We start from the raw sequence: 22,665 nt of genomic DNA, 5'->3' as shown, positions 1-22,665 counted from the left end.
ATGTTTTTTCTTCACAGAGAATCTCACCTTCAGATTTTGGGATGAAACTTGTGCATTTTGGCCAGGCAGTGAGTGCATTTGGTTCCACTGAGAACTTCATCAGTGTTGGAAGTGAAGGAGGTGCAACTGTCTTAAAGTAGGTGAAAAAAATAACATTGCAGATAACATTAAAAATGAAAGCCACTGATAATTAAAAAGTATGGCACACAATTCATTTTATTGAAAAACTACAGATACATTCTAGTTTTCAGATCCATTTGTTTCATTCATATTTCCTGCTTATGTTTGATGCTTCTTTTTATGTTTATGAGGATATTCTTTATGAATATAATTTTGTGTATATCTTATTTCTTAATAGGACACTTCGAGTTATCATTATCAAGCCAAAATTAAATGTTAAGACTGACATCATCCCCCTAGTTCAGCAGACCAATGACCAATCAAAACAATATGATGAACTTATTTCTCTCCAAGTCTGCTTTGATGCAAGAAAGAATAAAATAATCAGTAAGTGGTCAATATTTATAAGCATAAGAACAAAGACCACACAAAATCTTCTTATGAACTAATTCATATTCTGTCATTTTAGACAATGAAGAACTACTCATTGAGTACCAATTTGATCTGGACTTTGATAAAGAGGAAAAACGACTATCCTGTGATAACTGTCAAAAAACAGTCAACTTTACCATGACATCTAATCGAAGTTGCCCCGATCCTATTAAATTTAATTTTGTGGTAAATTTATCTCTAGGCAGAAGGTCTTAAATACTTTGACTCTTTATAAAAACATGTTTTAATTTTTAGATTCGAATCGTTACTTGCTTCGTAATAATGCTATTCATGGTAATAATGCTATTCTTGGTAATAATGCTATTCATGGTAATAATGCTATTCTTGGTAATAATGCTATTCATGGTAATAATGCTATTCTTGGTAATAATGCTATTCATGGTAATAATGCTATTCTTGGTAATAATGCTATTCATGGTAATAATTCTATTCTTAGTAATAATGCTATTCATGGTAATAATTCTATTCTTAGTAATAATGCTATTCATGGTAATAATTCTATTCTTAGTAATAATGCTATTCATGGTAATAATTCTATTCTTAGTAATAATGCTATTCATGGTAATAATGCTATTCATGGTAATAATGCTATTCATGGCTGATTGCAGGGCTGCAATGACTGTTTCTCACCCATCAAAATCAAGCTGAATTTCACCTTGAGAGCACCCTCTAATGGAACCCCTGTGCGGGTTCTTGATGTGTTCAGCTCGAATGAGGTCATACAAGAGGTAGATAACATCTTCATTTTAAAAATAAATTGCAGGTATTCAAATATTTTTTTAATAATGTAAGTCTACTTCCTAACATATAAAGCTCTCTCTTCCTTTTCCATCGGTTCAGATTCAGTTTGAAAAGGAATGCAAAGAAAAAGGTCGCTGTCAGTCAGATATTTCATTAACTGATTCAAAACTCAGGTGGGTCTTTAATTGCTTGTCTATTCCCCTGAGGTGTTGGCAAGAGAAAAGCTACCCAGTCCCAAGTTTAAACTGGTAGTGTTAGTGCAAGAGGAGATGTGCTGATCAGGAGGACTGGAGAACCAGTAGTGGACCGCACAGGTCTAGATGGGGTGGACGGCACAGGTCTAGGTGGGGTGGACCGCACAGGTCTAGGTGGGGTGGACCGCACAGGTCTAGGTGGGGTGGACCGCACAGGTCTAGGTGGGGTGGACCGCACAGGTCTAGGTGGGGTGGACCGCACAGGTCTAGGTGGGGTGGACCGCGCAGGTCTAGGTGGGGTGGACCGCGCAGGTCTAGGTGGGGTGGACCGCGCAGGTCTAGGTGGGGTGGACCGCACAGGTCTAGGTGGGGTGGACCGCACAGGTCTAGGTGGGGTGGACCGCACAGGTCTAGGTGGGGTGGACCGCACAGGTCTAGATGGGGTGGATCGCACAGGTCTAGATGGGGTGTCCTGTTGTTCCTGTGATTATTGACTTTTCCTACCAACTTCTGTCATTACAGCACTAACACTGTTATTATTGGATTCACTGAAACCTTGAACATAACGTTTACTCTTACAAATATGGGAGATAATTCCTATATGACCACTCTGACTTTGACTTATCCTAAAATTCTGCACACAAAGGTAAATAACCATAACATTTTTCAAAATGCATTGTTGTAGTTTCCCTTTACCATAATTATTAAGACAATTTTGTTTGGGTTTGCAGAAAATTGAGCCTGTACAGTATGAGGTGACAAATGACAATCAAATACTGTGTAAACTTTTACATCCTAATTTCAGAAGAGATGCGCAGGTATGAAAAACACGGTGGCAAGGCAATCCGCCCTTTTATGTGACTTTATAAAAACATTTTTATAATGTTTCTTTTTGTTATACGGCCACTGCGTTTCCTCACTGTTCTCCTCTACCACTAGGTAACAGTCAACGTTATTTGGCAGCCTGTAAAGGAAAAATCAGACCTGACGAATGCAACTATTAGTGCTGTTTTAACAGGGTTTGGGACATTAAAACATCCTCTCTGTATCTTAACCAAAGTGTTGTTCTGTGTACATATTCCATTCTGATAATTCTTCTTATTTCTATTCCAGTGGAAATAACGGCACTCAGAAACTCGACTCTAAGATCTATTCTTTTGGAGTGAAGAATGCTCTTGCAGTCCAGTTAAAGGGGTATGCGTCTAGAATTGAAACAATACTTTTAAAGTCAAACTTGCAGTAATAAAGTCACTTAATTCTGCGCTTCTTTTTCATTTCAACAGGAAAGCCATACCACAAAGATTCAGTGTTACAGAGGAGGAAATGAGTAAAGAAAATCGAGAGTTACAGTTCATCTTTGAGGTTGAGTATAACTTGCAGTGAGCAGTTATGTACGTCGGAGTTCCATCTTGAATGTTTGATGGAGTGAGCACTGTTTCTGTACGAGGGACTGGGGTTTGGAATATGCTGGTCAAATTTAACGCTTGGGTTTCTCTGTTGTCTTTGTGGTGTTTGAAGCTGTTGGGAAAAAATGAATACAGAGCCAAAATAAATGCAACCATAACAATAAAAAAAGAGGTGCAAAACACTGATCTGAAGATCTTGAGTGTCAAACCAACGGTATGTGGACTCTGGGGAAATTATGCGAATCTACATCTTATAATATAATAATCTTATTATACACTTAGAATAGAACTTATTATATTATTAGGAACTTATTACAATACTATTTCCTTTTTCATAGAACTGCACATTGTCCTTTTTGGAGGTAAGAGACTATTTATTAGTGTTCTGCTTTGTAAGTTTTGATGCTGGAATTAATTATGTGCAGCACAGTAACTCTGTTGTGTCTTTAGAGCACCTACACCATTGCCTGTATTCTGACAGACCCACAAGTGATTACCATTAACACAGAGACCTATATCCGCGATATTCAGGTACAGATTAACTGATGCTCCATTCATGGTGTCCATGTCTATCTTTTCCCACAAGAGAGGCATTTTTCTTGATTCTAAAATTTGTGTGTTGGCTATTATTAGGGATGATTAAGAATTGATTCATTTCAGTGCAGTTTCACTGTGATGTTAGGAGAGTCTGAGAGGCACAAAGATCCCTTTGTATGCCATCTCCACATTTATTCGGCTAGCTAGAATGCAGTAAGAATGCAGTAATGAGAATAACCCTCCAGAGGTTTGCAGTGTAGTGTAAAATATTGATTTTACACTACACTGGAGATCCAGTGAACAGACAGCTGACAATTAGGGAAGGGAGAGGGTATGTTCAGAGGTAGGAGACTCTTGGTATAGAGAGCACTGACACTGGCTCTGTGTAAGTTACTCCAGAAAGGGTTTCCACTTGATTTGAAATCACCACATCAAAAATGTTCATTTTGTGATCTATTGGTGCTTTAACCAGTCAAATGTGAAGAACTTTCCATTTTTGGTTTGAGACAATAGTATTTTTCAAACAAAAACAGGGCAACAATGAAAAGATCATTGCCACAGCACAACTCACCTTCGATGAGAATGTCTACGAAGGAATAGACATCTTGAAGAAGGAGGTAATGGATGAAAATTGTATTGCCTGCATCCAGGATTCTCTCTGTGCTTCTCCATCTGATGATTGATGATTGATTTGCTGGCTCATATGTTTTTGACTCAATGCAGGTAGTGGTGATACTTTCTAAGATGACAGTGGTGAAATCAATCGCTCCTATTATATGTGGTTCCATTGGAGGCCTTGTCTTTCTAATCATTCTGATCATTATTCTTATAAAGGTAAAACTAAGGGTTCCTCTCCTACGTTTATGCTAATATACATCATCTTAAAATATATGAATATTCCCTTTGTTTTCTTCTGCCTCTAGTGTGGGTTCTTCCGTCGGCGTCATAAACTTGAGCGTGTCGGGAGTTCACACCAATGACTTACACGGGATCACAGCAACTAGACGTCCTTCATCTGTAAACCGATGTATTGTATTATTATAAACACTGGTGGTTAAATTAGGTATGTTTTTATATTTAAGATTTCATTTCTTTTTTAATACCATATTTCATATTTATGGAGTAAAATGTGAAATTGCAATTTCGAGGTTTATTAAAATATCCTGGGATATTTTTCAGTATCTCTTGAATGCTTTACTGTTTGTACACACAAGCACACAAATACACATTTTTAATAACTTATAGAGAGGTAACTTACTATTATGGCAACCAAATCTTTTTAATTAACCCTAGTCTAAACCTAACTCTGACCCACTGACCCAGGACCCAAGCATGTTTGCCATAACCTTTTCTCACAGGTACTGGCCAGTCAAGGTCAATACACTTATTTGACCCTGAAAAACTCCATAGTTGCTTTAATAGATTGAGGTCATTGTCCTGCTAGAATTTTTTTGGATCAGTTTTAATGGTCCTATACACTCCACAGTTCATCTTCCTGATTTTGAATCAATTATGATGGTCCTATACACTCCACAGTTCATCTTGCTGCTGCTTTTTGATCAGTTATAATGGTCCTATACATGCCACAGTTCATCCTGCTGCTGGATCAGTTATAATGGTCTTATACACTCCACAGTTCATCTTGCTGCTGCTTTTAGAACTGACTTCATCAGTAAAACCAAGAGCCCCCTCACAAGTGACCCATGTATAACCATTTATGATCTAAACATCTATGATCTTAATCATCAATTATCTTAATCATCTATGATCCATGAACCATTTATAATCTTAATCAACTATGATCTTAAACATTAATGATCTTTAACCTTTTTCCCAATCATGTCTTCTTATGAGACCTAAAAATGTGTCTGGCTAGGATTTCTAAAATATAGAAAATTTCCTTCCAGGATAGCATTTATAGTCGCAGTACTCTGTGAGGCTGTTTGTGCCGCATGGCAAGTTAATATCCATGAAGTTTCCCTTTTATATGAGTTTGTGAATGGTGCCTTAACAAGGCCTAAAAATGTCCAATCACAGAGCTGATAGAGTTGCTCTTAGGGACAGTGTGATGGAGACCGTCACTCCCCAAAGGGCAGGTCTGTGTGACAGAGACCAACACTTAAGAAGGTTAAATGTTGGCTCTTTGGTCAGGTGGTTAGAGCACATTTTTAGCTCCTGTTGGTTCTGGGATCAAGTTCTGGGTAGGGTGGCTGTGTTTGGCCTTCATTACACATAATGTCAGAAGTGAGTGTGCCCCAGGTCGATGAGCCCACCCCTGCTGTGAGGGGATGGTGAAGCCCAGTATGAAGACCCCTGAGGAGGGTCATGGGCATGTGGACAGTGCCACCTGCAGGGCTGCTTCCTGTGGGTGAAGGCATTGTGATGGAGATTGCCACTCTCTGAAGGGAAGGGTGGTGTGATGGAGTAGGTCAGGTGACTGCCTTCAGCCTTTGTTACAGGTGGGTTTGTTTTTCATCAATGTACATATGTACATTGTATGTATGTATGTATGTAACAAAACCTGAAATAAATCAGTCTCCTTACTCTCACACCCCACAAGCTACCCTCTATTTAAATGACTTTTTAGGCTTGTAAGTCTAATGAAACTAAAGTTGAAAACAAACCTGACAGAATTCTAGTTATGAATTGGGCAGAGTTTGTGTGGATATCTGTATTTGACTAGATTAATCATGTGGATTGCCCGTTTGCACATTCAGATAATAAGGATTATCTGGCCATATGGGCTCTGAAGGCAAGTTATTGGTCCTGTAATTAATCCTGATAAACACATTTGTTAAAGTAGTTATGTACAAGCCTACATGCCTTCCAGTTCCTCCTCTCTGAAAACCAAAATATGGCCACACTACGTAACCCTAAAGAAAGCTGTAATAATAGGCCCAATCCAATTTATCCCTAACAGAACACAAAATACCTTTGCAGTTTTTATTTTTGCAATACATTTTTTGTTGTTGCTTTTCTTGAAAAACACCTAAGTGATATAAAGTGACATTACTTATAATTTTACATATTTTGCAGTCTTCAGGACAGTCAACACACAAACACTCACAGGATCTACCTAAATGTCCTTGGAATTGACGTATTTACGTGTAACATTTAAAAATGTTAGTCATGTAATGTATTTAAAAGTTGTTAATCAAGGCCTGTCTTGTAACAGGTGAGTTTTCATTCGTGGTGCTGCTCTGGCCGTTCGCCTGCTACACGCCGCACCTAACCCCTCTACACGCCGCTCTGAGACCAGCCCAACACTCGCGAGATCAAACGAGGCAGTAAGTTACGGAAACATGGCGATGTCTAATTTGTTAAAGGTAAGAGACATATAAGACCACTGCTTTTAATCTCTGATTAACTGTTTAAAGGTATTATGCATTGCTGTAAAAGCAACACATTGCTGTCTTCGGCGCTTTACACACTCGGGCACCTTCGTGCACGGCCACTTTCAGCTAGGCAGCGCTGGGACTAGCGGCTAGCTAGCTAGCCTGGCCCGAGTCAGCCCGTGCTGGCCACTTAGCTGGTTAGCAAACATAGCTAGCAAGATTTGGGAATTTTGTCCATGCATCCAAAAGCTCATTTCACCGGATCTCTGCTTTCTGTTAAGAACATACATTTTCACTGAAGTTGCGCAATGCTGAAAATTTGCTAGAACGTATGTTGGTGAGCCTAAAATAGCGAAGTAGCTAGCTATAGAGAGCTGGCTAGCTTGGTCAGTAATCAGCTATCTAACTATCTGCTAGTGACTAACACAAATAGCAGGACAATCGTTTGTTTACATTAAATTTGTCTTAAGATGAAAAAAAATTCCAGGCTCAGCTGGGAGGCCGACCATCCACAGCTACATTTAAAACCGAGGTCCATATTAAATGTCATTTGTGTCCCGATGTCTGTTCAGGTAGCTAGTTAGCATGCTCGCTAATGTTAGCTGGAGGTAATGGTAGGGCGCTCACTAGCGTCGATGCCGGTTTCTTTGCATACAAACCTGAAACCGTTAAACTACAACAGTGATCCGCAGTTTGTCAACGGCGCCTCTGCATTCAAAGACGTTAGTTAGCTAGCTAACTAGTTATCTAACCAGGTTGGTAAATAACTAACATCTTATGTATGTATGTGGAAATGAATAAAGTCAGTCGGCTACCTGTAGGTAATGAAGCCCTGCTAACTGTCACAGCATTGTCGTTTCACATGTATGTCCATGGGCAACATAAACCAGTCGCTCGTCAAGGTGTCCAGTCTTGCATGCATGTGATATTGGGTGATGTATATGTAGTTACCCAGAAATACAAGTTATTCATATTTTTGAAGAGGCCTATGTCTGTCTAATGACAATGTGAGACAGCTACTTTTTAAGACAAAACTATTGATGTCTTTGGGTCTTTACTGACCTAAAAATGAAACGGGCGGGGGGGGGGGTGCTAGAAGAAGGAGCATTTGTACACATCACAGTCTTTCTCATCTCAATCTTAATTTTCTCCAGGGGGTGTGTGGATATAGACCATATAGCTTGTCTAGGCCTGTGTGATCTTTATCCATTCCTCCTTCAGAACAAAGGGTCCCTCCAGTTTGAGGACAAGTGGGACCTGATGCGGCCGATTGTTCTTAAGTTACTTCGCCAGGAGTCTGTAACCAAGCAGCAGTGGTTTGATCTCTTCTCGTAAGCCATTTATTGTTTCTGTTCTTACTCTTGTCATTTGTCTGAAGAGTCAGTCTAATTGCTTTGCTACTCTCTCCTCTGCTGCAGAGATGTTCATGCAGTCTGTCTATGGGACGACAAAGGCCCAGCTAAGATCCACCAGGCTCTTAAAGAGGATATCTTAGATTTCATAAAGCAAGCACAGGCGGTAAGGAATGCTTACTGCCCAAGAAGGTTGGGTTAAGGTTATCACTCAAGACTTGATTCTACCAAGAATTCTTACTTGTTCCTCTCTGGGAGCTTCACCTTGCCAGTATCTGGCTTCCTCAGTAGGGTTCTGGACCCAGACACTTGTAAAGCTGCTTTGTGTCAATGCGGTGTTGTAAAATGCTATATAAATACATTTGACTATTGAGAGTCTTTCTGGGTTTCTTTTGAATAGCTTAACTGAAGTTATGCTTTAAATATTTATGCTAATTGGTTGGACTGATTTTTGCTGACTTTGATGGCTCACGCCTGTTGTTCCTTTGGTCCAACTTCATGGTTTTCAGAGGGTCCTTAGTCACCAAGATGACACTGCCCTCCTAAAGGCATACATTGTGGAGTGGAGGAAGTTCTTCACGCAGTGCGACATTCTGCCTAAGCCATTTTGCCAGCTTGAGATCACCCTGATGGGCAAGCAAGGAAGCAACAAGAAGTCCAACGTTGAAGACAGCATCGTACGCAAGGTGAGCGGGCAGGACGAGGAGGCTGTTCAGCTTCTCCTGATCAGAAGGGCGTGCTTTGGGCATTGAGTCTGACTGCTGTTCTCTTCCCTTCAATCTCGTCTTTCTGTAGCTGATGTTGGACACTTGGAATGAATCCATCTTCTCCAACATTAAGAACAGGTTGCAGGATAGTGCGATGAAGCTGGTCCATGCCGAAAGACTTGGAGAGGCCTTTGACTCTCAGCTGGTCATCGGTGTACGCGAGTCCTATGGTGAGAGGGAAGGCATCTGAAAATTTTGCTTTTGGTTACGCCGTATGATGTCTAATGTTGGAGGTGTTCTTTTAGTTATGACCGGTGTGCTGCTGGTTGTGGTGTACTAACTGCAGTAGAGATTGGACACAGTGCATGTGTGTGTAGACTCTAATCGAAGGTCCCTGATATAACTGTTTTGCAGTGAACCTGTGTTCCAACCCTGATGATAAGTTGCAGATCTACAGGGATAACTTTGAAAAGGCCTACCTAGATTCGACCGAAAGGTTCTACAGGACACAGGCACCATCTTACCTGCAGCAAAATGGAGTTCAAAACTACATGAAATATGTATGTTATTTACATGTAAATAAGCAGAGTGGAGTGTTGTGATTCAAAGTATTTCTTTGCTATGGGAAAATGTATTGTGGTATTTCAGCACAGATGAACCCTTTTTAGTTCACCACGGTTAACGTATGTACAGGAAATGAATCATGGGTACTCTACATTTTCATTTTATTTCATGAGCTTGCAGTACCTAATAGACAAAGTTCCTGTACTGTGCATGGTTTTGTATCTCTGTTTATGCTCCTGTGTCTTTTGTTGTTGTGTTTGTCAACTGCAGGCAGACGCTAAGTTAAGGGAGGAGGAGAAACGTGCACTACGATATTTAGAGACGAGACGTGAATGTAACTCTGTTCAGGCAGTAAGTATTTAGACACATGACATGAATGTAACTCTGTTCAGGCAGTAAGTATTTAGCTTTTGTAGCCCATTGCTAAAACCTCTCCTGGCTGAGGTGCTGGAATTCCACCCACAGTTGACACAGATTTCTTCAGGTATTCTAAACTGTCCTGTGTGCCCGTTCAGAATTGCTGACTGAGAACTGATCTTTTGTCTAGCTTATGGAATGCTGTGTGAATGCACTGGTGACCTCATTCAAGGAGACCATCTTGGCAGAATGTCCAGGAATGATCAAACGTAATGAGACTGACAGTAAGTACTGGAGCATCTGAATTTGAACCCTTTGTGTTTTTTGCTGGTTTGCTGTATAGTTCCTGACATGCCTGATAATGTGCAAAATGCCATCCATGCCTGTGCAGAGCTACACCTGATGTTCTCCCTGATGGATAAAGTTCCCAGTGGAATCGAGCCCATGTTAAAGGACCTGGAGGAACACATCATCAGTGCTGGGCTAGCCGACATGGTCGCAGCTGCTGAGACCATCACAACTGTGAGTGAGGAGTAAACGTATTGACCTGGCACATATTAGAGTGGTTTTTGTGGTGGTTACAAGAGCATGTTGGGGAACAAGGTGGTGGCACAGATGTGGGTGAGCGAGTGACCGATGTGTCTGTTCAGGACTCCGAGAAGTATGTGGAGCAACTTCTCACACTTTTCAACCGCTTTAGTAAACTTGTGAAGGAGGCCTTCCAAGATGACCCTCGATTCCTCACAGCTCGAGACAAAGTGGGTGCATCTGTAGAAACTGTCTTAAACTACTGTGAACTGTACATTACATTACCTTGTTATATTATGGCTCAAACTCTGCGTTGTACTGGTCATTTACCAATATGTGTATTGGGATGTTTCTAGTCCTAGTTTGATAAGCGTGCATTTTTCTTTGAAAAGAGCATATTTGGATCAGATGGAGTAACAGTCTCTCCACATCTCTTAGGCGTACAAAGCTGTCGTGAATGATGCCACGATATTTAAGCTGGAATTGCCTATGAAACAGAAAGGGTGAGTAAACACAGCTGGTTGCTTCCTCTACTTATACACCACTGAAGAACTTCAAGACTTGATTTGGCCACTTTTGTATCTTCTCCACGTCAAGTAGTGTTAGAGAGGTGTCGCAAAGACGATTTCTTGGCAATAGCGGCTCACGATTTACATTTATGTTTTTGGCATTTAGCAGATGCTCTTATCCAGAGCGACTTATAAAAGTGCTTTGTTATTTAGAATACATCCTAGCCAGTACAGTAGGTTAGAGTCCAAGATGCCAGTGAACTCAAATACTGTTGAAATACAGGGATGCCTAGAAGTGTGAAACATGTATAAGCTCAGACAATGAATGATAAGTGCGATAACGAGACTTGACAGAGAATGGTCTTGATGCTTGTCTTCCATGAGACTTGAAGCATGGTGTTTCAAGCCAAAACGTAGTTGAGGTTCAAAGTACCTGAGGTACGGATCGGGCTTTGACCATTGTCATCATATATGGAAGGGCTGGTCTATTTTTGACTTTGTAGGCGAGCACAAAGGTTTTAAATCTGATACAGGCAGCTACTGGAAGCCAGTGAAGGAAACACAGCAGTGAAGTGATGTGAACTTTGGAAGATTGAATGCTGCATTCTGGATAAATTGTGGAGAGTATTGGTGCTGGTGTGCATTATAATGTGCAGAGTCCAAGTGTTGGGGGACATGGTGTGTGAGGGGTTCGTTATTTGTTTCTTCACTAAATGGAGTCTGTGCTCTTACGTAGAGTGGGTCTCAAAACACAGCCCGAGTCCAAATGTCCAGAGCTGCTGGCCAACTACTGCGACATGCTGCTAAGGAAGACGCCACTGAGCAAGAAGCTCACCTCTGAGGAGATCGAGCTGAAGCTCAAAGAAGTGGTAAAGACCCCCTCAGATTACATCAAGCCCGTGGCACAACAACCATCTCTTGTCCGAGAGAGAGCATGACTTATTGATTTGCTCTGCTTCATAGTTACTGGTGCTGAAATACGTCCAGAACAAGGATGTGTTCATGAGATACCATAAAGCTCACCTGACAAGGAGACTCATCCTGGACATCTCGGCAGACAGTGAGATAGAGGAGAACATGGTTGAGTGGCTCAGGGTAAGGAACGAGCTGGGACACCACTGCTGCACTTGTTTAACACATCAGACACGCATTTTTTGATGGTGTTTATCATTACTCACTCTCTCACTCACTCACAGTTTAGTGAGTTAAAATTTAGCCAGGGCAGTTATAAGCACTCGAGTAGTTTGGGTACTTTGTAAAGGCATTGCTTTGCAATGACACTTGTGTCTGTGTTCTACAAAAGTATTTGTGTGTGTGTGTGTGTGTGTGTGTGTGTGTGTGTGTGTGTGTGTGTGTGTGTGTGTGTGTGTGTGTGTGTGTGTGTGTGTGTGTGTGTGTGTGTGTGTGTGTGTGTGTGTGTGTGTGTGAGCCGGCTCACATTCATTCTACAGGAGGTTGGTATGCCTGCTGATTATGTTAACAAGCTGGCTAGAATGTTCCAGGACATTAAAGTCTCTGAAGATCTAAACCAGGTCTTCAAGGAGATGCATAAACACAACAAGCTTGCTTTACCAGGTGAGTTTTTAAGTGCAGTCTTCAGCACACACAATTTGACCATGTCTAAACCCCATTAAGGAATACGTGATCTCATGCCGTGCCGTGCTCTCTGGTGCAGCGGACTCTGTTAACATAAAGATCTTGAACGCTGGCGCATGGTCTCGCAGCTCGGAGAAGGTATTTGTGTCGCTGCCAACTGAGCTGGAGGACCTCATTCCTGAAGTGGAAGATTTCTACAAGAAGAACCACAGTGGCAGGAAGCTCCACTGGCACCATCTCATGTCTAATGGCATTGTGAGTCAGAACCGGGCCCTCGTTCGTTCTGTCTGTGATGGCCTTGAAGCAGCACCGATAAGTCAGTAAAGTGACTTCTGTCTTCCTCTCAGATCACATTTAAGAATGAAGTGGGCCAGTATGACCTGGAGGTTACGACCTTCCAACTGGCTGTTCTCTTTGCCTGGAACCAAAGGCCCAGGGAGAAGATCAGCTTTGAGAACCTGAAGCTTGCCACTGAGCTTCCCGACGCGGAGCTGAGACGCACCCTCTGGGTGAGGGACCACTTGCCAAACCTTGCTCTAGGACTGGAGACCTTTCCAGGCTGGATTATTTAATTCCCAGGCTAGATTAGTTTTTATGAGTTGGTGTCCTTCTTAACGTCTGTGGAATGTGTTTTGGTACAGTACTGTAAGAGGTGACTTATACATGCCATTCTCACTGTCTGTCTGTCTGTGTCTTTCTCTTTCTCTCCTCAGTCTCTTGTTGCCTTCCCAAAACTCAAACGGCAAGTCTTGTCTTATGAACCCCAGGTGAACTCGCCCAAAGACTTCACGGACAGTACTTTGTTCTTTGTTAACCAGGAGTTCTCCTTGATGTGCGTATCTCACTTGGTTCTAATCTGTGGTGGTATTTTTAATGCTTATAGCTGGTTAATTTATCTCATTAATTAGGACAAGGACCTGGTGCTACATCGTTCACTGTTTTTGCTTTTCAGAAAAAATTCCAAGGTTCAGAAGAGGGGGAAGATTAACCTAATTGGCCGTCTACAGTTAACTACAGAGAGAATGAGAGAGGAGGAGAACGAAGGTATCGTGCAGCTTAGGATATTAAGAACCCAGGTATGTAAATCCTGAGAAAGCAACTGGTGGAACTTGAGCAAGTTCCTTCATATATAGTAAGTAATATATATCCTTTGTATTTAGTAAGACAGAGAGACAGGCATTTTTTTTTCCTGCTTACTTTCAATCTTCTAGGAAGCCATCATTCAGATCATGAAGATGCGAAAGAAGATCACCAACGCCCAGCTGCAGACGGAGCTGGTGGAGATCTTGAAGAACATGTTCCTTCCCCAGAAGAAGATGATCAAGGAGCAGATCGAGTGGCTTATCGAGCACAAGTACATCAAACGAGATGAGTCGGACATCAACACCTTCATCTACATGGCGTAGAGCTGCAGTCCGTGCTGGAGATGCTTTGTGTGTTTGTTCCCATGAAGAGGAAGAGAGCGACCCTGCAGAGGGAGATGGGTGGGGGAGGGGGGAGTCCTGGAGTCACGGAGGAACCATGCCGGACACCTACCTTCTCACGGAGGGATGGACTTGATTTACGACTGACACGCACCAGAATAGCTCACTGAGGGGGGAAACGAAGGAAAAGAATAATCTCCTGCCTTACCTTCCAGTACAGAACCATGAGATGAGGGGAGGAGGTTAAAAAACAACAGACAAAATGGACTCTCTTTTTGCCAACTGGTAGTCAGTATGCATGGTGGGTGGTTTGCCTTTTTGTTTGGTTTTGTTTTATTTTGTTTTTTGTTTTGTTTTGTTGTTTGTGGGTGTCCACACCTCCCGATAGCATGCCGTCAGTGGGAATGTCCAATCAAGGACGCGTTTTTGTGTGCTGCGTTCGTGCGTGTCCCTCAGCTGTCCGATCGGACCACATCCGCTCTCCACCTCCCCGGCTCGGGCCCTGGTGCTGCCCCCAGGCTCCCGTCACCGTCACCGTTGCCGTGGTGCTCCTCTAGGGAGCTCCGCCCACTGTCCTCCCGCTGGGACGGAGGAATGGAGTGCTAGCACTTTACACACTGTCTCAGCATAGCTTTGTTTCTCTCATCTCTTGTGCAATTGTGTCCTTCCTTCAACTGTTTTCTTCTTTTTGAGGTTGTTAATCTAGACATTGTGTTATGCTGCAAGACGTCCATCCTGATGTCACAGATGCCTCCTTCACGATGAGCTACCGTTAACGGTCATTGCGTCAGGACCTCCCCATGCGTCATGTGTTTCTGCCCCCAATCCTGATTAACGTGGAGGGTGATATGGGTGTTTAGTACGTGTAATAGGTGTATTGGATTGTGATAGGTTTTTGTTTTTTTGGGGGGGTTTTTTGGTATTACAAGCCAGCGAGGTCATTTTAACTTCTTTTTTTTTTTTTTTTTTTTTTTTTTTTTTTTTTTTTTTTTTGGCTATGCATTGATATTCATTCTTGCGTGCTGGCAGATTATAAAAGGTCACGTGAAGTCCATTATCAGCCTGACATGACAGTGGAGCTGCTGACCGCTCTGTTCTGACCTGTCCAGGAGAGGGCGCCACTGTCTACATTCAGCCTCTTGAAGCAAATTGTCATTATTGGATTTGATGAAAAGGTTGCGTGTAAGTCATGGCTGTCCAGTCTTTACTCTGTAGACCTTGGTCACAGTGGGTAGGCCAAGTGCCGCTGTTAATTCCCAGAATCTTGTTCATATGTTTTTCATGCTTTAAGCAGTTTACACCCTCACTAATCACATACTGCCAAAGCTATAGACAAATGTGGCATATTTCACTTTTATCTTCCTAGTTTAGAATTGGTTCCCTCTGACACACGTCGTCACTGTCTCTGAAGGGTTTTTCTGCCCTACATTACATATGAACAAATTGGAGCAATTTTGTTTCATTTGGTCTTTCCCAAGCTCGGCTAATGCGTCCGATTACTCAGTGTTTGCTTTTGATGCTGCGCCCTTGAACAAAAAAAGCCAAGCAGCAGTTCAGGAGCTTGTTTGTGGCACACTGATGTAATCTTTACAGTAACAACTTGGTGGGGAAAAAAAAGAATTTTCCCCGTTTTCTCTTTGCCCCAAATGTCGTTAATCAAGCAAGGCGTGTTGGATGTCTGAGCTTTACCTTGTTAGGTTTGAATGGTGCTGTGAGGCTAACTAGTTATTTAATAAATCAGTGTGTAAACTGCATGCAAAAATCACACACTTTTTTAAAATTACATCAACTAGACCTGCTCATGTTGTTTCTGACACTATGCCATACAGTTAGCTATAAAAAATGGACAAAAAGTATGAACGAAGGCTTCAGGATTGCTGATGTTCAGCTGCACCACATGCGTTTGTCTGGGATTTATAGTATAACTGGCATTGTATTGACATAGTAACAGTGTATCTTGTACACCTCAACGTGGTTTGTAGCAGCTGAGCCGCATGCCATCTGCACAGTGTTAACTGAGTTAACTGTGTTAACCGTTGGGTGCAGAGTAGGGTTGCACAAGCTATCATTTGTTAATCTTTAGCATGGCTGCAATGTACATATGGGCTCTTAAACAATTTTCTTTTGTTTGGGGGTGTTTTTTGCCTGTTGTGACCATTCCAAGACGTTACAGATGTGTGTTCTGTGGGTGGATTTCGTTGAATCATCTACAGAACCAGACGACATGGTGCAGGCCAGAATTTAACCAGGTTTTAGTAGATTTCAAGGCACATCACTACTGTGATGCGTAACTGCTTTTGGTCTCATCACGCAGCCCCTGAAGGCTTTCCAACCTGAAAAAGCAAAATTTGGACACTAAACATCTCTGCTGATCAACTATGTTTGGGGTAATATCAAACTTTGTGCTCATTTAAGTTCCCTTATGTAAGATTAGACACTTTTTTTTGCATTATTATTTTCTGCCTGACTCATGCGTGAGTGATGTTTTTTAGCACTGAAATTTACTCAGAAGTGGGAAGTTGCTAATCTTCGTGCAGCCTATTGAAAAATCTTCACACCAGCTATTAGCAGGTCAAGACATGTGACTCCTAACAGTAGCAAGTGACCTGAGGTTTGTCTTTACTACGTCTCATTAATGGCGCCATTTGGCTTGTGACAGCAGTGGAAAAAGTAATTAAATGTTGCATAAATGTCTGTTTATTAATGGAGGAGAGTGAATGAGACTTTTGATTTTGGGAGAGTACCTGTCTGAGATTTCTACATTTTGCATGTCTTATTCTGGAAGCACAGCGCTTTTCTTTTTCCTGATGCGGTTTGCAGTCGTTATTGCAATCAACAGTCATCCCAACCCTTTTTCTAGGTACCTTGCCTCTCTATGTAAAATCCATGTAGCACGTGCTATTCATCATATTTAAGATTTCATATCGGAAGCCTCTGCCTCTACACAGATTAATTTCCCATGCAGGTTTAAGTGGGCTACATTAGCTGTATATGATACAAGATGTTGGTTTCAAACGTTCAGTTAGCAAGCCTTATTAATCGGTGTGTCACCATAGCAAGTCTAATCGTAACCTAGACAGGTACCTTGCTGGTTGTCACCTGAACCCAGTTGTTGTTAGTTGACAGACCACACAGCCTGATGTAAACACAGACATTCCCTCATAAAACTGATTGATTCATCAACAACTGACAGACCATGATGCAAAGGAGTTGATTGTGTAATCTTGCACATGGAGACCAGTGAAAGTTTGGTTATTGGGTGTGTTTGCATAACTTAAATGCGTGTGCGAACACGCATTAATTGTTCAGCAATTCGTAAACTAGAATACATGGGAATGCTGTTAGATTTGTACATACTTCACTTTTAAATCAAAAAACTGCAGATGAGATTTTCAGTACTTCACTTTTAAACTGGACTTTTGTCTTTCTTAAGCCAAGTACTTTTCTTTATAGTTCATACCGTATGAAATTTCACTGCTGAATTTTGGCAAATTTGGTTTAAATATAACATTTACATTCAAGAGAAAGTGGCGATTAAAGGATTTAAATTTGTATAAATTACCAAATGAAGCAATGACTGTTCTGTTTTTTTTTTATACCATATTCTCAAGCATATTTCAAACATTTCTTGAAGCACACTGTGCTGAAAATGCATTAATGATGAACGAACAGCAATAATCAGGCAGGCATTATTAAGCAAACATCTGTTACTAGGTGAAAAGAAAGATGGCACTTCACTCTGGAAGCGTATTTGAACCCTTGCTGTGATTTTCTTTATTTGCTTTAGTATGCGTCTCCCAATGTTTCAAACTAGTTTAGATTGCATACTATCTTTGCAGTGCCTTTTAAGTTGTGGGTTTGTTTTTGTTTTTTTTCAATAGATAAAGTATCAGCCCGCTTGTCACATAGGGAATGCAGCAGGCATATTTCAATCCAAGGATACGATGTCCTGTCTACATCCTTTAAGAATTGTCTAGAATTGGAATACAAATTCCAGCAATGGCTGTCCCACCTTTGTCTTGTGTATGAGACTTTAGAATGTACATGTTCGTCTTCTCCTCATCTGTTGTCTTGTGTATGAGACTCTACAGTGTCCACGCTTGTCCTCTCTCCCTCGTCGTCCTTCCGTAGAAGCTTCCATTCTTCCTTTGATTTTAAGTTTTGATTCTCAAACGTGTCTTCACACATACCTGACACTAACACCCTGTGTGTGTGGTTTTTGTTTTGTTTTTTTTCTTCTGGCCACTCTTCACATACCATCTACAGTCTATTACTTTTTCACGTAGCCTATAGGCTGCAGTGACTCGTATCATCAGTATTTGTTATTGTCTTTTGTGTTGAAAAGCGTCTCCGAGGATGAATAGGGTTTGACTGAACAATTTCCAGTGTTAATTTCTAAGTAACTTTTAGTACTCTGCATTTTTGTTTGTGGGTTGTTGTTTTTTTTTCTGTAGAAAGAAAGAGCAGGAAGTGAGTGTCTGCTTCATGAAGAGCACCACTTCTTGCATAAATAAAAATATAAATTTAATTATTAAGTGTGCATTTACTCTAGTTAGGATTGTCTAAATATACTTTAGGATGTGCAGACCTAAAATCTGTAAACTTGAAGAATTGGGTTTTTAAATCCCACACTGAATCCATCACGTGAACGTGTGCCACTGCAGTGAAGGCCTGGGCTGGGGAGGCCTGGTGTGTAGCTTGCAGTCTAGGTGAACCATTGTACTCCATTTTTGTTTTCTTTGAGTTTCTTTTTTTAAGTTGTATAATTTATTTCCTTGCAAAATAAAGATGTTTTTAATGAGGCTGATATGGCTCTGGTTTTTGAGTTCAGTGGAAGTCCATTTAAAACCAGGAATGTGGTTTTATTTGGGCATAAATTGTCATAATGTTAAACATGTTCCATTCCCCATTCTGTGAAAGTGTCAAACCACGTATGAAAGTAATAATTCTTTTCACATTTAAGCATTTAATACAAAATGAAATGTGGCCATAGTTTAGTCTATTTAACTACATATTAAGTTAGCAATACCCAGTGAAATTATTAGTTAATTAAATCTCTTTTTCATATACACGTGCTTGCACATTGTGAATGATTGACTAAATTTAATTGAATTTAAATATAGATGTGGAGTAAAAGGCTAGCTGTGTAATGTGAGAAAATCATTTGAATTATTTATCAAGTTGAACAGCATGCAAGCACAACTGATTCAGTTGATGAATGGCAGCATTTAAGAGAAGTATTAAAAGTAGAGTTAGTAGTTCAGCAGAGAGCTAGAACTACGCATATGAATCGTTTTGGCCTTGGCCGGATTCTTTCACTAGTCACTTCAGCCTGTTTGAATTCTGCATTCAACACTATCTACGTGCACATGCAGCCGTTAGACTGCACAATCATAATAACATCATATAATATGAATATTAGTAAGTAATGATATATTAATATGTTATTAATAATAACATAATAATCCGACTAGTATCTCAGTCTGAATACATCCATCTACAGAATAATGGACTAAACCGATTGAGGTCATTCCGAATACATTTTCTACCCGATTGAATGAGGTGAGTAATACTGTAAATAATCCGTTAAATTAAATACAGGCGTTTACAATGGCGATGTGAACGCCTGTTTGATTACCTACATTCCTAATCGGACACTGAATACGTCCTTTACATGTGAATTTGCGTCGTAAAGGGAAATTCAGCTTCAAAGAAAAGACAAATTGTGTGCTTCAAACATTTAAGATATTTACTTAGGCTAAAATATGTTTCACGATGTCAACGTCTTGCTTTTCCTTAATACGCAGGTTACAGAATAAGTGCGTTTTCCTGAGATTGCCATTCTTTTAAAGTAAACAAGACAAGGCCTCCAACCCTCGGCAACGTGCTGCTCACGCTGACTGGACTCACGTGACGCTCGTTGTCATGGTAACTAGTGGCCGCTACTATGTGTCCATGTAAACGTTATTTGATGTTCAATACAGCAATCATTTCGCACCAACCAAATCGACGAGAATTTTCCTCTACTTTCATTTTTTGATGTTTTACTTCATTTACAATAGTCCCAACATAAATCAAATTAAATTTAAAGATAATTTCTACACTGGATATTTTCACCAGAAAGTGCTGTGGGCAGCTCCCTGCTTCCTTCTCCTTCGGTGTTTGGCAGACAGATGGCGCTATACCTCTAAGACAGTGAGTTGCGAAAAGACCTTCTGAAAATAAATAATATTAAAATTTCTGATTAGTGAATATACAACTGCTGGTCATATTAAAACACCTAATATACACACTGTACACTTCGAACATTACACACCTAAGATTCACACTTTACTACACACCTACTTCACACATCTTACCGTGCCGCTTTGTACGTGTGAATGCATAGCTGGGGATCCATGAGCAACATTAATAGTCTTAGACTTCACTGTGGTTATGGTAATTTTAAAACAGTAATATTTCTTTTTTGTTTTGTTATTAAGGCTCTACACAACCTTGTCTTGATATGGCATTATAATAGAAAGCAAAATATGAATAAGTAAATGTTTACTCTTTCATACCCAAGTGAATGATTTTGAACAAGAGTGCGATAAAGCTATATGCTAAAAAGAGCACAAAGCTAGTCCAATGTTTACTGCCCGGGGGAGGGGGGATTTAATAGTTTGAAGCTCATTTATACATACTGCTAGCAGACCATCAAGAGCCAGACATGAAACAAAGCTTATCACAAATCGACAGAAAAAAACTATCGCATTATCAGTTAAATAAATAACTCAGTAAATTAAATTTATTAATAAAGTCTTTGTTATCTTAATGTCTGGAATACATGGACTCGTGATGCCTAAACTGAACAGACAATTCAGCTGTTGCCATTCTTCTGGTAGGCCACATAGTCTACGCCCAATTTTGAGCCAATGCCATTTAAAATATTTGCATATAATGGACCATAATGCTTTGCGAGGACTGTTGCTCATTTTCTCTTGTTTTTCTCGTTCCATCTGTATTATTCTATTGCAAACTATGTTAGAATAGAAAAAGAGTAGTATATGCTACAAGCTAAGAGACCATTACTTTCCTAACCACGAACAAAACACCTAGTAAAGAATCGATGTATATATTACCGATCCCAACGCTTTTCTTAATGCCCGGATGACCCTCGGTGGTCCGGGGTGCAGGCTTCAAACCTGTAGCTGCTTAGCGGCAGAGTGGTTCAATTCCACCTTTCGGGCGTCGCGGCCGATCTTTATTTGTATGGAAGAAAGGTAAATCCAGCAGTCAACTGATCTGATCCTCTTGCGAGGTAACACATTCGATTAAAAGCCAGGAATATTCTAGCGACCGTTTTGGCACGAAATTAACCCTGTGAAAATACACATTTAGGTATTCGTTTTTTCTTTGTTTTGTCTGTAGATTTATTCTAAATTCACGATGTTATATTCTAACGCACCATGCAGTACCGTGGCCGTTCTCTGTACAGCGTCATTGTCATTGCCTTTTTATCAGCAACCAACGACGGAAGGAGAAGTGGGGCTTTAAACCCAAACATGAAATCTCATTGGCTGGTGACGATTTCTGACGCTTCCTGATTTAGCTTTCCATAGGACCTTTATAACCTCAAAGTTCCGAAAAACGTGTGCCTAAAATCTTTTCAGTAAAGACGATTTTCACTTGCAAGAAGGTGCATATTATGAAATACCTCCACGAAGTGCATCTATGTTTAACAGGACATTTCACATGATAGCTCTGTAATTTACACACCCTCATATCTGGACATGCCTAATAATCTAGTCTCTCTTTCTGCCGAGGTGCTCCTACCCCTGATGTTGTGATGTTAGTGAGCTTCAACCTGTCTCAGCTGCCTTGGATACTCCCACCACCCCCCGATGCCCCCTACTGTAGCCCACCACACCTCCACCCCAGACAACCACTCTCCGTTGCCCTTGATGGACGTTCTCTTGCAGGACACATGCACATTATCAGGGCAAGACTAGGCCCTAGGACCATGCTCTTTTCCCTTGCCACTGTTGCCCTTGGCTTGGTCACTGGGGGCTTGGATTTGGACATTTGTAAAGCTGCTTTGTGACAACATCTGTTGTAAAAAGTGCTTCTTTTTTTTTTTTACAGGAGTGTTTAGATAGCGGGACACACGGCTGTTACAGACAGTTCATGTATTAGTTCATCAGTGGATTTATTTGTCCTAATTGTACAGAGAAAGGAATTAAAATGAACATCAGTCAACAGTATCATGGGTTGTGTAGAAGCTTCTACAGTGCAGTCTGTGCCAAAGAGATGTACTGCAAAACTGTGTATTTTCTATGTGTATTCAAGATGAAAACAACAAAGTGTTGGGGATTCTGGTGCTTTATCTTAAACCTTTTCGAAAACACATGGGAGTGACAGGTATGGGAAAAGGGTTGCGACAAACTCTCAAACTCTCTCTTGCTATATACCAGAGCTATATATGGATCAAATAGTTCATTTAGTATTTAGTATTTTGTTGTGTGGTAAGTTTTACTTATTTTTCTCAAAAATCCAAACCAGTGCTTCAATTCCATTACATGGGTATGGTGTCCAAAAATCATTTTTGTGGGAAAAAGCAGTTTGGAGGCAGCAGCGAATATAGTCATCTCCACTTTTAATGCTAATGTTCGAAGAGGTTGTGGCTTCAGACCACAGCGGGGGAGATATGCTCAGATGAAATATGCTCAGATGAAATATGCTCAGGTGAGATATGCTCAGGTGAGATATGCTCAGGTGAGATATGCGCAGGTGAGATATGCTCAGATGAAATATGCTCAGGTGAGATATGCTCAGGTGAGATATGCTCAGGTGAGATATGCTC

At 40.8% G+C, this 22,665-nt stretch overlaps 2 protein-coding genes, 1 long non-coding RNA gene and 1 other non-coding gene across 5 annotated transcripts in view; 3 read left to right on the top strand and 1 right to left on the bottom strand.

Moving 5' to 3' along the window:
- The window catches only part of itgae.2 (integrin, alpha E, tandem duplicate 2), a 12,750-nt gene extending 8,118 nt beyond the window's left edge, over positions 1 to 4,632 (top strand). The window contains exons 17-32 of the mRNA XM_027021212.3: positions 18 to 136; positions 359 to 507; positions 590 to 738; positions 1,182 to 1,301; positions 1,414 to 1,487; positions 2,031 to 2,154; positions 2,240 to 2,326; positions 2,448 to 2,527; positions 2,622 to 2,702; positions 2,792 to 2,870; positions 3,027 to 3,128; positions 3,253 to 3,276; positions 3,365 to 3,445; positions 3,985 to 4,068; positions 4,175 to 4,285; positions 4,375 to 4,632. Of these exons, the coding sequence (XP_026877013.3) occupies positions 18 to 136; positions 359 to 507; positions 590 to 738; positions 1,182 to 1,301; positions 1,414 to 1,487; positions 2,031 to 2,154; positions 2,240 to 2,326; positions 2,448 to 2,527; positions 2,622 to 2,702; positions 2,792 to 2,870; positions 3,027 to 3,128; positions 3,253 to 3,276; positions 3,365 to 3,445; positions 3,985 to 4,068; positions 4,175 to 4,285; positions 4,375 to 4,431 (1,521 nt within the window). The 3' untranslated portion in view covers positions 4,432 to 4,632. The remainder of the gene's footprint in view (positions 1 to 17; positions 137 to 358; positions 508 to 589; positions 739 to 1,181; positions 1,302 to 1,413; positions 1,488 to 2,030; positions 2,155 to 2,239; positions 2,327 to 2,447; positions 2,528 to 2,621; positions 2,703 to 2,791; positions 2,871 to 3,026; positions 3,129 to 3,252; positions 3,277 to 3,364; positions 3,446 to 3,984; positions 4,069 to 4,174; positions 4,286 to 4,374) is intronic.
- A 1,985-nt stretch (positions 4,633 to 6,617) lies between these two features.
- cul5a (cullin 5a) lies at positions 6,618 to 18,625 on the top strand. Of its 2 annotated transcripts, XM_027021206.3 has the most exons (19): positions 6,618 to 6,777; positions 8,008 to 8,117; positions 8,205 to 8,304; positions 8,648 to 8,824; positions 8,934 to 9,075; positions 9,260 to 9,405; positions 9,680 to 9,760; positions 9,957 to 10,050; positions 10,158 to 10,288; positions 10,417 to 10,524; positions 10,733 to 10,797; positions 11,540 to 11,672; positions 11,767 to 11,898; positions 12,255 to 12,378; positions 12,479 to 12,654; positions 12,747 to 12,908; positions 13,113 to 13,231; positions 13,352 to 13,475; positions 13,611 to 18,625. In XM_027021206.3, the coding sequence occupies exons 1-19, from the start codon at positions 6,754 to 6,756 to the stop codon at positions 13,803 to 13,805; spliced, it is 2,343 nt and encodes a 780-aa protein (XP_026877007.1). In that variant the 5' UTR covers positions 6,618 to 6,753; the 3' UTR covers positions 13,806 to 18,625. The 2 variants fall into 2 exon arrangements, with proteins under 2 accessions (XP_026877007.1, XP_081556292.1); XM_081700166.1 differs by lacking the exon at positions 6,618 to 6,777 and having other exon boundaries at positions 7,840 to 8,117.
- A 933-nt stretch (positions 18,626 to 19,558) lies between these two features.
- On the bottom strand, positions 19,559 to 21,594 carry LOC118242573 (uncharacterized). The gene is made up of 2 exons (XR_004776910.2): positions 20,945 to 21,594; positions 19,559 to 20,038 (listed from the first exon to the last, which is right to left on the bottom strand). It is a non-coding gene; the product is annotated as an uncharacterized LOC118242573 (long non-coding RNA).
- Positions 20,967 to 21,053, top strand: trnastop-uca (transfer RNA opal suppressor (anticodon UCA)). Its single transcript has one exon. It is a non-coding gene; the product is annotated as a tRNA-Sec (tRNA).
- Positions 21,595 to 22,665: the final 1,071 nt, after the last annotated feature.

This window comes from Electrophorus electricus, chromosome 17 (genome assembly GCF_041902795.1).
Source record: "Electrophorus electricus isolate QZ-2024a chromosome 17, ASM4190279v1, whole genome shotgun sequence".
Taxonomy (NCBI): Eukaryota; Metazoa; Chordata; class Actinopteri; order Gymnotiformes; family Gymnotidae; genus Electrophorus; species Electrophorus electricus.
This window is presented reverse-complemented; position numbering and strand designations above follow the sequence as displayed.

Excerpts from the sequence above, each read along its gene's own strand:
- cul5a (XM_081700166.1), top strand. The coding sequence starts at position 7,855 with ATGAAACGGGCGGGGGGGGGGGTGCTAGAAGAAGGAGCATTTGTACAC. Across the intron at positions 11,673-11,766 it reads AGCTGAAGCTCAAAGAAGTG|TTACTGGTGCTGAAATACGT; the intron begins GTAAAGACCCCC and ends TCTGCTTCATAG. Across the intron at positions 13,476-13,610 it reads TTAGGATATTAAGAACCCAG|GAAGCCATCATTCAGATCAT; the intron begins GTATGTAAATCC and ends TCAATCTTCTAG.